Here is a 15,482-nt window from a genome sequence, read left to right as displayed (position 1 = left end):
TACTACATCTGATGTCCTGGTACTGTTACATACCTGTACTTTTAATTTATATACTACATCTGATGTCCTGGTACTGTTATATACCTGTACTTTTAATTTATATATGCTGTACTACATCTGATGTCCTGGTACTGTTACATACCTGTACTTTTAATTTATATACTACATCTGATGTCCTGGTACTGTTACATACCTGTACTTTTAATTTATATACTATATCTGATGTCCTGGTACTGTTACATACCTGTACTTTTAATTTATATACTACATCTGATGTCCTGGTACTGTTACATACCTGTACTTTTAATTTATATACTATATCTGATGTCCTGGTACTGTTACATACCTGTACTTTTAATTTATATACTACATCTGATGTCCTGGTACTGTTACATACCTGTACTTTTAATTTATATACTACATCTGATGTCCTGGTACTGTTACATACCTGTACTTTTAATTTATATACTACACCTGATGTCCTGGTACTGTTACATACCTGTACTTTTAATTTATATACTACATCTGATGTCCTGGTACTGTTACATACCTGTACTTTTAATTTATATACTACATCTGATGTCCTGGTACTGTTACATACCTGTACTTTTAATTTATATACTACATCTGATGTCCTGGTACTGTTACATACCTGTACTTTTAATTTATATATGCTGTACTACATCTGATGTCCTGGTACTGTTACATACCTGTACTTTTAATTTATATACTACATCTGATGTCCTGGTACTGTTACATACCTGTACTTTTAATTTATATACTACATCTGATGTCCTGGTACTGTTACATACCTGTACTTTTAATTTATATACTACATCTGATGTCCTGGTACTGTTACATACCTGTACTTTTAATTTATATACTACATCTTATGTCCTGGTACTGTTACATACCTGTACTTTTAATTTATATACTACATCTGATGTCCTGGTACTGTTACATACCTGTACTTTTAATTTATATACTACATCTGATGTCCTGGTACTGTTACATACCTGTACTTTTAATTTATATACTACATCTGATGTCCTGGTACTGTTACATACCTGTACTTTTAATTTATATACTACATCTGATGTCCTGGTACTGTTACATACCTGTACTTTTAATTTATATACTACATCTGATGTCCTGGTACTGTTACATACCTGTACTTTTAATTTATATACTACATCTGATGTCCTGGTACTGTTACATACCTGTACTTTTAATTTATATACTACATCTGATGTCCTGGTACTGTTACATACCTGTACTTTTAATTTATATACTACATCTGATGTCCTGGTACTGTTACATACCTGTACTTTTAATTTATATACTACATCTGATGTCCTGGTACTGTTACATACCTGTACTTTTAATTTATATACTACATCTGATGTCCTGGTACTGTTACATACCTGTACTTTTAATTTATATACTACATCTGATGTCCTGGTACTGTTACATACCTGTACTTTTAATTTATATACTACATCTGATGTCCTGGTACTGTTACATACCTGTACTTTTAATTTATATACTACATCTGATGCCCTGGTACTGTTACATACCTGTACTTTTAATTTATATACTACATCTGATGTCCTGGTACTGTTACATACCTGTACTTTTAATTTATATACTACATCTGATGTCCTGGTACTGTTACATACCTGTACTTTTAATTTATATACTACATCTGATGTCCTGGTACTCTTACATACCTGTACTTTTAATTTATATACTACATCTGATGTCCTGGTACTCTTACATACCTGTACTTTTAATTTATATACTACATCTGATGTCCTGGTACTGTTACATACCTGTACTTTTAATTTATATACTACATCTGATGTCCTGGTACTGTTACATACCTGTACTTTTAATTTATATACTACATCTGATGTCCTGGTACTGTTACATACCTGTACTTTTAATTTATATACTACATCTGATGTCCTGGTACTGTTACATACCTGTACTTTTAATTTATATACTACATCTGATGTCCTGGTACTGTTATATACCTGTACTTTTAATTTATATACTACATCTGATGTCCTGGTACTGTTACATACCTGTACTTTTAATTTATATACTACATCTAATGTCCTGGTACTGTTACATACCTGTACTTTTAATTTATATACTATATCTGATGTCCTGGTACTGTTATATACCTGTACTTTTAATTTATATATGCTGTACTACATCTGATGTCCTGGTACTGTTACATACCTGTACTTTTAATTTATATACTACATCTGATGTCCTGGTACTGTTACATACCTGTACTTTTAACTTATATACTATATCTGATGTCCTGGTACTGTTACATACCTGTACTTTTAATTTATATACTACACCTGATGTCCTGGTACTGTTACATACCTGTACTTTTAATTTATATACTACATCTGATGTCCTGGTACTGTTATATACCTGTACTTTTAATTTATATGTGCTGTACTACATCTGATGTCCTGGTACTGTTACATACCTGTACTTTTAATTTATATACTACATCTGATGTCCTGGTACTGTTACATACCTGTACTTTTAATTTATATATACTGTACTACATCTGATATCCTGGTACTGTTACATACCTGTACTTTTAATTTATATGCTACATCTGATGTCCTGGTACTGTTACATACCTGTACTTTTAATTTATATACTACACCTGATGTCCTGGTACTGTTACATACCTGTACTTTTAATTTATATACTACATCTAATGTCCTGGTACTGTTACATACCTGTACTTTTAATTTATATACTACATCTGATGTTCTGGTACTGTTACATACCTGTACTTTTAATTTATATACTACATCTGATGTCCTGGTACTGTTACATACCTGTACTTTTAATTTATATATGCTGTACTACATCTGATGTCCTGGTACTGTTACATACCTGTACTTTTAATTTATATACTACATCTGATGTCCTGGTACTGTTACATACCTGTACTTTTAATTTATATACTACATCTGATGTCCTGGTACTGTTACATACCTGTACTTTTAATTTATATACTACCTCTGATGTCCTGGTACTGTTACATACCTGTACTTTTAATTTATATACTACATCTGATGTCCTGGTACTGTTACATACCTGTACTTTTAATTTATATACTACATCTGATGTCCTGGTACTGTTACATACCTGTACTTTTAATTTATATACTACATCTGATGTCCTGGTACTGTTACATACCTGTACTTTTAATTTATATACTACATCTGATGCCCTGGTACTGTTACATACCTGTACTTTTAATTTATATACTACATCTGATGTCCTGGTACTGTTACATACCTGTACTTTTAATTTATATACTACATCTGATGTCCTGGTACTGTTACATACCTGTACTTTTAATTTATATACTACATCTGATGTCCTGGTACTGTTACATACCTGTACTTTTAATTTATATACTACATCTGATGTCCTGGTACTGTTACATACCTGTACTTTTAATTTATATACTACATCTGATGTCCTGGTACTCTTACATACCTGTACTTTTAATTTATATACTACATCTGATGTCCTGGTACTGTTACATACCTGTACTTTTAATTTATATACTACATCTGATGTCCTGGTACTGTTACATACCTGTACTTTTAATTTATATACTACATCTGATGTCCTGGTACTGTTACATACCTGTACTTTTAATTTATATACTACATCTGATGTCCTGGTACTGTTATATACCTGTACTTTTAATTTATATACTACATCTAATGTCCTGGTACTGTTACATACCTGTACTTTTAATTTATATACTATATCTGATGTCCTGGTACTGTTACATACCTGTACTTTTAATTTATATACTATATCTGATGTCCTGGTACTGTTATATACCTGTACTTTTAATTTATATACTATATCTGATGTCCTGGTACTGTTACATACCTGTACTTTTAATTTATATACTACATCTGATGTCCTGGTACTGTTACATACCTGTACTTTTAATTTATATACTACATCTGATGTCCTGGTACTGTTACATACCTGTACTTTTAATTTATATACTACATCTGATGTCCTGGTACTGTTACATACCTGTACTTTTAATTTATATACTACATCTGATGTCCTGGTACTGTTACATACCTGTACTTTTAATTTATATACTACATCTGATGTCCTGGTACTGTTATATACCTGTACTTTTAATTTATATATGCTGTACTACATCTGATGTCCTGGTACTGTTACATACCTGTACTTTTAATTTATATACTACATCTGATGTCCTGGTACTGTTACATACCTGTACTTTTAATTTATATACTATATCTGATGTCCTGGTACTGTTACATACCTGTACTTTTAATTTATATACTACATCTGATGTCCTGGTACTGTTACATACCTGTACTTTTAATTTATATACTATATCTGATGTCCTGGTACTGTTACATACCTGTACTTTTAATTTATATACTACATCTGATGTCCTGGTACTGTTACATACCTGTACTTTTAATTTATATACTACATCTGATGTCCTGGTACTGTTACATACCTGTACTTTTAATTTATATACTACACCTGATGTCCTGGTACTGTTACATACCTGTACTTTTAATTTATATACTACATCTGATGTCCTGGTACTGTTACATACCTGTACTTTTAATTTATATACTACATCTGATGTCCTGGTACTGTTACATACCTGTACTTTTAATTTATATACTACATCTGATGTCCTGGCACTGTTACATACCTGTACTTTTAATTTATATACTACATCTGATGTCCTGGTACTGTTACATACCTGTACTTTTAATTTATATACTACATCTGATGTCCTGGTACTGTTACATACCTGTACTTTTAATTTATATACTACATCTGATGTCCTGGTACTGTTACATACCTGTACTTTTAATTTATATACTACATCTGATGTCCTGGTACTGTTACATACCTGTACTTTTAATTTATATACTACATCTGATGTCCTGGTACTGTTACATACCTGTACTTTTAATTTATATACTACATCTGATGTCCTGGTACTGTTACATACCTTTACTTTTAATTTATATATAGTGTACTACATCTGATGTCCTGGTACTGTTACATACCTGTACTTTTAATTTATATACTACATCTGATGTCCTGGTACTGTTACATACCTGTACTTTTAATTTATATACTACATCTGATGTCCTGGTACTGTTACATACCTGTACTTTTAATTTATATACTACATCTGATGTCCTGGTACTGTTACATACCTGTACTTTTAATTTATATACTACATCTGATGTCCTGGTACTGTTATATACCTGTACTTTTAATTTATATATGCTGTACTACATCTGATGTCCTGGTACTGTTACATACCTGTACTTTTAATTTATATACTACATCTGATGTCCTGGTACTGTTACATACCTGTACTTTTAATTTATATACTATATCTGATGTCCTGGTACTGTTACATACCTGTACTTTTAATTTATATACTACATCTGATGTCCTGGTACTGTTACATACCTGTACTTTTAATTTATATACTACATCTGATGTCCTGGTACTGTTACATACCTGTACTTTTAATTTATATACTACATCTGATGTCCTGGTACTCTTACATACCTGTACTTTTAATTTATATACTACATCTGATGTCCTGGTACTCTTACATACCTGTACTTTTAATTTATATACTACATCTGATGTCCTGGTACTGTTACATACCTGTACTTTTAATTTATATACTACATCTGATGTCCTGGTACTGTTACATACCTGTACTTTTAATTTATATACTACATCTGATGTCCTGGTACTGTTACATACCTGTACTTTTAATTTATATACTACATCTGATGTCCTGGTACTGTTATATACCTGTACTTTTAATTTATATACTACATCTGATGTCCTGGTACTGTTACATACCTGTAGTTTTAATTTATATACTACATCTAATGTCCTGGTACTGTTACATACCTGTACTTTTAATTTATATACTATATATGATGTCCTGGTACTGTTATATACCTGTACTTTTAATTTATATACTATATCTGATGTCCTGGTACTGTTACATACCTGTACTTTTAATTTATATACTACATCTGATGTCCTGGTACTGTTACATACCTGTACTTTTAATTTATATAGTACATCTGATGTCCTGGTACTGTTACATACCTGTACTTTTAATTTATATACTACATCTGATGTCCTGGTACTGTTACATACCTGTACTTTTAATTTATATACTACATCTGATGTCCTGGTACTGTTACATACCTGTACTTTTAATTTATATACTACATCTGATGTCCTGGTACTGTTATATACCTGTACTTTTAATTTATATATGCTGTACTACATCTGATGTCCTGGTACTGTTACATACCTGTACTTTTAATTTATATACTACATCTGATGTCCTGGTACTGTTACATACCTGTACTTTTAATTTATATACTATATCTGATGTCCTGGTACTGTTACATACCTGTACTTTTAATTTATATACTACATCTGATGTCCTGGTACTGTTACATACCTGTACTTTTAATTTATATACTACATCTGATGTCCTGGTACTGTTACATACCTGTACTTTTAATTTATATATGCTGTACTACATCTGATGTCCTGGTACTGTTACATACCTGTACTTTTAATTTATATACTACATCTGATGTCCTGGTACTGTTACATACCTGTACTTTTAATTTATATATACTGTACTACATCTGATATCCTGGTACTGTTACATACCTGTACTTTTAATTTATATGCTACATCTGATGTCCTGGTACTGTTACATACCTGTACTTTTAATTTATATACTACACCTGATGTCCTGGTACTGTTACATACCTGTACTTTTAATTTATATACTACATCTAATGTCCTGGTACTGTTACATACCTGTACTTTTAATTTATATACTACATCTGATGTTCTGGTACTGTTACATACCTGTACTTTTAATTTATATACTACATCTGATGTCCTGGTACTGTTACATACCTGTACTTTTAATTTATATATGCTGTACTACATCTGATGTCCTGGTACTGTTACATACCTGTACTTTTAATTTATATACTACATCTGATGTCCTGGTACTGTTACATACCTGTACTTTTAATTTATATACTACATCTGATGTCCTGGTACTGTTACATACCTGTACTTTTAATTTATATACTACATCTGATGTCCTGGTACTGTTACATACCTGTACTTTTAATTTATATACTACATCTGATGTCCTGGTACTGTTACATACCTGTACTTTTAATTTATATACTACATCTGATGTCCTGGTACTGTTACATACCTGTACTTTTAATTTATATACTACATCTGATGTCCTGGTACTGTTACATACCTGTACTTTTAATTTATATACTACATCTGATGCCCTGGTACTGTTACATACCTGTACTTTTAATTTATATACTACATCTGATGCCCTGGTACTGTTACATACCTGTACTTTTAATTTATATACTACATCTGATGTCCTGGTACTGTTACATACCTGTACTTTTAATTTATATACTACATCTGATGTCCTGGTACTGTTACATACCTGTACTTTTAATTTATATACTACATCTGATGTCCTGGTACTGTTACATACCTGTACTTTTAATTTATATACTACATCTGATGTCCTGGTACTGTTACATACCTGTACTTTTAATTTATATACTACATCTGATGTCCTGGTACTGTTACATACCTGTACTTTTAATTTATATACTACATCTGATGTCCTGGTACTGTTACATACCTGTACTTTTAATTTATATACTACATCTGATGTCCTGGTACTGTTACATACCTGTACTTTTAATTTATATACTACATCTGATGTCCTGGTACTGTTACATACCTGTACTTTTAATTTATATACTACATCTGATGTCCTGGTACTGTTATATACCTGTACTTTTAATTTATATACTACATCTGATGTCCTGGTACTGTTACATACCTGTACTTTTAATTTATATACTACATCTAATGTCCTGGTACTGTTACATACCTGTACTTTTAATTTATATACTACATCTAATGTCCTGGTACTGTTACATACCTGTACTTTTAATTTATATACTATATCTGATGTCCTGGTACTGTTATATACCTGTACTTTTAATTTATATACTATATCTGATGTCCTGGTACTGTTACATACCTGTACTTTTAATTTATATACTACATCTGATGTCCTGGTACTGTTACATACCTGTACTTTTAATTTATATACTACATCTGATGTCCTGGTACTGTTACATACCTGTACTTTTAATTTATATACTACATCTGATGTCTCGGTACTGTTACATACCTGTACTTTTAATTTATATACTACATCTGATGTCCTGGTACTGTTACATACCTGTACTTTTAATTTATATACTACATCTGATGTCCTGGTACTGTTATATACCTGTACTTTTAATTTATATATGCTGTACTACATCTGATGTCCTGGTACTGTTACATACCTGTACTTTTAATTTATATACTATATCTGATGTCCTGGTACTGTTACATACCTGTACTTTTAATTTATATACTACATCTGATGTCCTTGTACTGTTACATACCTGTACTTTTAATTTATATACTACATCTGATGTCCTGGTACTGTTACATACCTGTACTTTTAATTTATATACTACATCTGATGTCCTGGTACTGTTACATACCTGTACTTTTAATTTATATACTACATCTGATGTCCTGGTACTGTTACATACCTGTACTTTTAATTTATATACTACATCTGATGTCCTGGTACTGTTACATACCTGTACTTTTAATTTATATACTACATGTGATGTCCTGGTACTGTTACATACCTGTACTTTTAATTTATATACTACATCTGATGTCCTGGTACTGTTACATACCTGTACTTTTAATTTATATACTACATCTGATGTCCTGGTACTGTTACATACCTGTACTTTTAATTTATATACTACATCTGATGTCCTGGTACTGTTACATACCTGTACTTTTAATTTATATACTACATCTGATGTCCTGGTACTGTTACATACCTGTACTTTTAATGTATATACTACATCTGATGTCCTGGTACTGTTACATACCTGTACTTTTAATTTATATACTACATCTGATGTCCTGGTACTGTTACATACCTGTACTTTTAATTTATATACTACATCTGATGTCCTGGTACTGTTACATACCTGTACTTTTAATTTATATACTACATCTGATGTCCTGGTACTGTTACATACCTGTACTTTTAATTTATATACTACATCTGATGTCCTGGTACTGTTACATACCTGTACTTTTAATTTATATACTACATCTGATGTCCTGGTACTGTTACATACCTGTACTTTTAATTTATATATACTGTACTACATCTGATGTCCTGGTACTGTTACATACCTGTACTTTTAATTTATATATACTGTACTACATCTGATATCCTGGTACTGTTATATACCTGTGCTTTTAATTTATATACTACATCTGATGTCCTGGTACTGTTACATACCTATACTTTTAATTTATATACTACATCTGATGTCCTGGTACTGTTACATACCTGTACTTTTAATTTATATACTACATCTGATGTCCTGGTACTGTTACATACCTGTACTTTTAATTTATATACTACATCTGATGTCCTGGTACTGTTACATACCTGTACTTTTAATTTATATACTACATCTGATGTCCTGGTACTGTTATATACCTGTACTTTTAATTTATGTACTACATCTGATGTCCTGGTACTGTTACATACCTGTACTTTTAATTTATATACTACATCTGATGTCCTGGTACTGTTACATACCTGTACTTTTAATTTATATACTACATCTGATGTCCTGGTACTGTTACATACCTGTACTTTTAATTTATATACTACATTTGATGTCCTGGTACTGCTACATACCTGTACTTTTAATTCATATACTACATCTGCTACATCTTGTTTCAGAAGTAAGATAAAAATAATGGATATGGGAAATTCTAAGTATCCAAAAGTACCTCTACACAATTTTCTTACCATGTGTATCAAGGTTTGGTTGAAAGACATTGAGCGGTTTGAGAGTTACACTTCAAATATGACAATGTTTATGGACAGACAGAATATCTTTCACAACATCCCATTTGGTCACCATGCTGGTACACGTGGCATGTGATTAAAGAATTATAAATGTAACTATATTTGTAATATTCTAAATTAATTTATGACAAATACAACAATTCTGTAACAAAATAAAAAATAACTTATGAACAATGAAGACATGCTGTTAATATCATTAAATATGCAGCAAGATTACTCTAGAATTTCTGTTCATTCCATGCTGAGAGAAACTGCTGAAGTACCAGTACAATGAAAAAGTACTTTGGTACATACGACTGGAGTTTATATGTGTGTGTATATATATAAAAACACACACACACACACGCATGTTGTGAGAGAAAAGGGAGAGAGGGAGTTGTTTTTCTTGGTTTTCATGGTTTTAATGGCACTTTAATTGGGTTGAATTCAATGCTCACACAAAAAAATACCAATGCTCAGAGACAGACAGACAGACAGACAATCAGACCAATGGACACAACTGTAATAAAGCTTTAGATCACTAGTGAACTATGTGCACAAAGTTTCACAAAGATATTCTGAATGAATCTGGAGTTTTGCACCAAAATTATAGTGTGAATAATGGATGAGCAGAAAAATCCATGCCATGAAAGCAGTAAAATTAATGAAGCTAAAGAATTGTGAATAGCAAGGGAACATCTGGACCATTGGCATACAGTTAATTCTACCAGCAGTAGGATAAAAAACTGTTTTAAAGGCTGTCTACACCACATACTGCTTTCATAGCGAAATCTACTGCTTTTGAAAAATAAAATATCTTGAAAATATGTATACCCCCCCCATGAATTTTTACATGTTCTAACCAATCATTACAGAAACAGTGGGTACCAGTCTAATTGCAACCAAAAGCATTATACTGGTGCAATGATGTGTGGCTGAGTAACTGACTTGGAAGTTTAACATGTACATAACAAACTGTTAAATGATTTCCTTATTGTTGTAATCTGCAGAATTTAAGGCCAATTGTGTTATGAAACATTATATAATTAATAAAAGGATCCAAGTTGGTCCCTGCTGGCTTTTGTGTCTTTAAATAAAAACTGGCTGACATTTGGTGGAGGTGATATATAAAGGTTAAAGGAGAGACTGACCCAAAAATTATTTTGGCATGAAAATTTGATTTAGTATCTTTAATTTTTGTGTTCTTTAATTGTTATTGTGTTGATCAAGTTGTTTTTAGAGGAATATTTATGTTGATAACAAGTTGAATGTGGTTGTTATGTCTTTGTTACAAGGAAAATCTGGACGAGACAACTACTGAGGATCTGTGAAACTTAATAATCAAAACGAATGTAACAAGTGGACACCAGCTGGTATCTTTAGAAGAAAATCAAAAATGGTTGTTGATTTTATTTTAAAGAAATCTTTGCAGTGAACAAAGATATAAACTTCTTCCTTTTTCATTTAATTGACAATACTCATTCAATATTACATTTTTCATTAGAATCAGATTCAAGTTCAAAAGTTGCTGTTTTATTATAGAATAAACATAGTACATATTGTTTTCTTTTCAGTCCCCTTGAAAAATGTAAAATTTATGTTGATAAAAACTCTACTGGTCAAGAGGCCAATCAATTAATCAAAATTTTTAAATCTACTGGTTTGATGTCCTGGTTTTGTCATATGCATGCACTGGACTTGCATTTTGTGGGACATCAATGGAATAATAAAGTGCCTTGCCCAAGGACACACAATGGCAGCCAACTCAGGCCAACCAAGTGGCAGGATTCAGACCTACATTTTTCTGGTCATAAGTCCAGCACACTAACCAATGAGCTATCATAGTTCTTCATATCATGCCTGTGGCCAAGTTAAAATTAAAAAAAAGCAAAATAAATAATCTATATGGATTAAATGCATGTCTCAATGAACCAATAAACAAAACACCCAAATGTATAAAACATACAGAAGTTTTTGATCATTAAATCTGACACAAACCAGAAAACCCTGCTCAGATTAAGTTTGTTTGGAATATAATAAAACATAAGTGAATTATTCTAATCCAATGTCACATAAACAAGTCATAATCTGAAAAAACTGATGTTGGAATATATACAATTAACTATTAAACAAGCACTAACATGGAAAGGGGATTAATTTAGGGTTCTGAAGCCAAATAGTTGTGCTACAACAGGCATCATGTATGGACTGATTATAAAAAGAAAAAAAACATGCATTTGGCCAACAAAGTCTTCTCTTCTTCACAGCCAAAAGAAAACGACACAACCCAGTTTATCATCCTATATACCCTGACACTAATTTTTAACAAGTTTGATTATTTTAGAAACCAATTCTTTGATGATATATCCTCAAAATCATAGTTTTTACTTCAGAGGCCTAAAGGGTTCATTTTGAGCTGGGGGAACCTGTAGCATAACATGCTAGCTTGCTAGGTCATTCAGCAGCTTTGTCACAAAGAATGTTAATCTACTTTTCCTGCATTAATGGGACTGAGTTTCTTCCATTTATATCGCATTAATGCATTAAAAAATATGCCAACGATAGCCCACAACTCGGATGAAACTCAAAGCTGCCTCATGTAGGTTAGGAGACCGGAAATGGGAGAAACTCAGAGATAAAGAGATGTAACTCTTTACTCCTCATACATATTTTCCTAACATATTACCATCAGGCAATATAACTAAAGAAACCAAATTTTAGAGTAAAATATGTGGACAATACTTATTCAATCATAATACAGGTTCACCCTCCTAAGTCCATCCCACAGTTGCATCCCCTGAAAAGTGTTCACATCTACTGCAGATGAAACTAATCCATCTATCCAAGGGAAGACCACTCTAGTCTGACATCCACCCAGGCAACAGATGAACTGGTAGCACTTCTGTTGTTATAACAAAGCAACATCTAATTTTGCTTGGGAGGACAGGATTGGATGTACCTCTAACATATCATGATTGGGTAACTTGTCTGAAGAAGAAACTTATTCACTTTTCAGACTCACCTGTGGGGAAGTGCGTACTGAGCAGAATACATCCAGAAGTTTGAGATAGTTTTCGAAGAGTAGAACAAGTTGGAAGACAAGACTGTACAACTTTCTCCCAAGGTCCACCTTCTGTTCATCACTACAGGCAGGAGGTGAGGTTCCACCATCCCCCAAGGACTGCTGCTTTATGGAGGACTTGATGGACTCCAGGCACTAAAACATAAAGAGACAAACATGAAGACTTGATGGACTCAAGGCACTGAAACATAAAGGGACAAACATGAAGCAGTTGAAGGTTAATATAGTCATATAAATAGTTCAACTTATGACAAAACAGTTTGAAAAATAATGACAATTTTGATCCTGTCAAACTGACCATCAGATTTATCAATTTTATATTTTGAATTGCAAATTGATATAGACAAACCTTGCATAACTGTTTCCACTCAACAGCCATCTATTAAACCCAAGAAATATATGACTTCGTGCCTAATATTTTCCATTCATACATTTTGCTCTATTTACATGTTGTTATGTTTACCATAATTTCTAAATGTGTATATGACATACAACAGCCAAAAATGATACCATTTTGTGAAATTATTAAAAACTGAACCTTTCCCCAGATCTGCATGTTAGACTTACCAATGACAGCTATTTCTGTATAAATGATTGATATTATGCACGCCATTCCTTGTTCAACTTGTGACCATTTCAGTTGCTGTGCATCTCTTACCTTTTATGATGACAGGAATAATTTGAAAGATGTGTCTTTGTTGAAAGCATCTGACAATGAAGGCAAAATATCCTAAGGATTATTGTGATACTGTCTTGTACAGTTACATACAAATATACAATGAAAAAGTGGATAATACAATTCAACACACTGCCTGGATATGCACACTACCAAATGTTGTACCAAGTGCATAATCATACACATGATTACCAATTCTGTAAATGTACAGGCAATATACAAAATTAATCCACTTACATGTGCGCAGATTACAGCCCTACTAGACACCAACCATACACTGGCAGGATAAAGATAGTTTTTCATCACCAGGCAAATTGAAAACTTCAAGAAAGCAAATAAGAGAATCTAACATAATCTTTTAATATTGTGTCCTAAATGATTGCATCATAAAACTGACTCTCCCAAATAAATGCTTTGTTTTACCTGTTCTGTTTGGTCTTTACGCATGCAGTAAGTCTCGAAACACTCCTGCATCTCTAACAGGCAACGCTTGTGTCTATCCACCACTCCACTTCCAATCAACTGAAATGAAATTACAATGAAGCTTTGCTAAGCTGATGTAGATGCATGAAATCTGATTTGGTCCTGTCCATCCATCTGTTTGTCTGTCCAAAGAAGCTCATTAGCAAAAAGTACTCTATAATAATGAGGAGGACTTTGTATAGCTCCTAATCTTTAGAAACTCTAAGCGCTTTACAACACAGACAACACATATAACATAAAAAATATGTATAATGATATGATTACAAAAAACAAACACATTAAAATAAGAAAACATAAAAAGCACGCTGAAAATATTTAAGGTAAGAAACATTAGGTCTTTAAGTTTGTTCTTGCAGTCAAAATAAGTGAGTTTTGAGAGCACTCTTGAATGGGATCGCTGTGTCTTTGTGTCCAAATTTAGTGGTCAATTCATTCCACGTTGCTGGGTCCTGGTATGCAAAAGAACATTGTCCATATGACTTCCTTTTCATAGTGGGAATAATGAGTATGCGATTGTCAGAAGAGGAGCATAAGTATCTTGCTGGTGTATACACATGGGTGAGGTTGGATAGGTATGTTGGACTGGAGTCTGTCAGTGAAACATAGCACAGAGAACAAATTTTGTGTTTGATTCTGGATCGAATGGATATCCAGTGTAGGGTACTGAGCAGCGGGCAGGTGTGCTTTGATTGTGGTACTCTAAGGACGATCTGAGCAGTTGTTTTGAACTTCATGAAGTTTCTGGAGTAGATATTGAGATGAACCAGACAGAATTGAGTTACAATAGTCCAGTCTTGAAAATATTAATGAACACACAAGTGTTTAGTGGCATCAACTGAAAGATATTTGCAAATGTTGTTGTTGTTGTTATAGGGTTTAATGCCATTTTTCAGCACAAGATAGGCTATACATGGCGGCCAGTATTAATGGTGGAGGAAGAACCCGGGAAAAACCCGGAAAGAACTACTGACCCACGAGAAGCTACCAGCAAGCTTTCTAACATATCCACATTGGCCGAGCCCAAGACTTGAACCCACACAGACAGAGTATTTGCAAATGGAGCTGATGCGTCTCAGCTCAAGATATGCAGCCTTGCATAT

At 32.6% G+C, this 15,482-nt stretch overlaps 2 protein-coding genes across 20 annotated transcripts in view; both read right to left on the bottom strand.

Annotated features, from left to right (window-relative positions):
• Positions 1–15,482, bottom strand: part of LOC149773222 (protein furry-like) — a 242,636-nt gene that overhangs the window by 20,755 nt on the left and 206,399 nt on the right. For all 19 annotated transcript variants that reach the window (XM_089946600.1, XM_089946615.1, XM_089946613.1 and 16 more), the window contains 2 exons: positions 14,323–14,421; positions 13,164–13,358 (listed from right to left, as the gene is read on the bottom strand). In XM_089946600.1, the coding sequence (XP_089802726.1) occupies positions 13,164–13,358; positions 14,323–14,421 (294 nt within the window). The remainder of the gene's footprint in view (positions 1–13,163; positions 13,359–14,322; positions 14,422–15,482) is intronic.
• Positions 1–15,482, bottom strand: part of LOC149773223 (uncharacterized) — a 54,701-nt gene that overhangs the window by 30,584 nt on the left and 8,635 nt on the right. The window lies entirely within an intron of this gene.

The sequence above is a fragment of the Sinohyriopsis cumingii genome, unplaced genomic scaffold (genome assembly GCF_028554795.1).
Source record: "Sinohyriopsis cumingii isolate HCF-2022 unplaced genomic scaffold, ASM2855479v2 utg000810l, whole genome shotgun sequence".
In the NCBI taxonomy this organism is placed as follows: domain Eukaryota; kingdom Metazoa; phylum Mollusca; class Bivalvia; order Unionida; family Unionidae; genus Sinohyriopsis; species Sinohyriopsis cumingii.
This window is presented reverse-complemented; position numbering and strand designations above follow the sequence as displayed.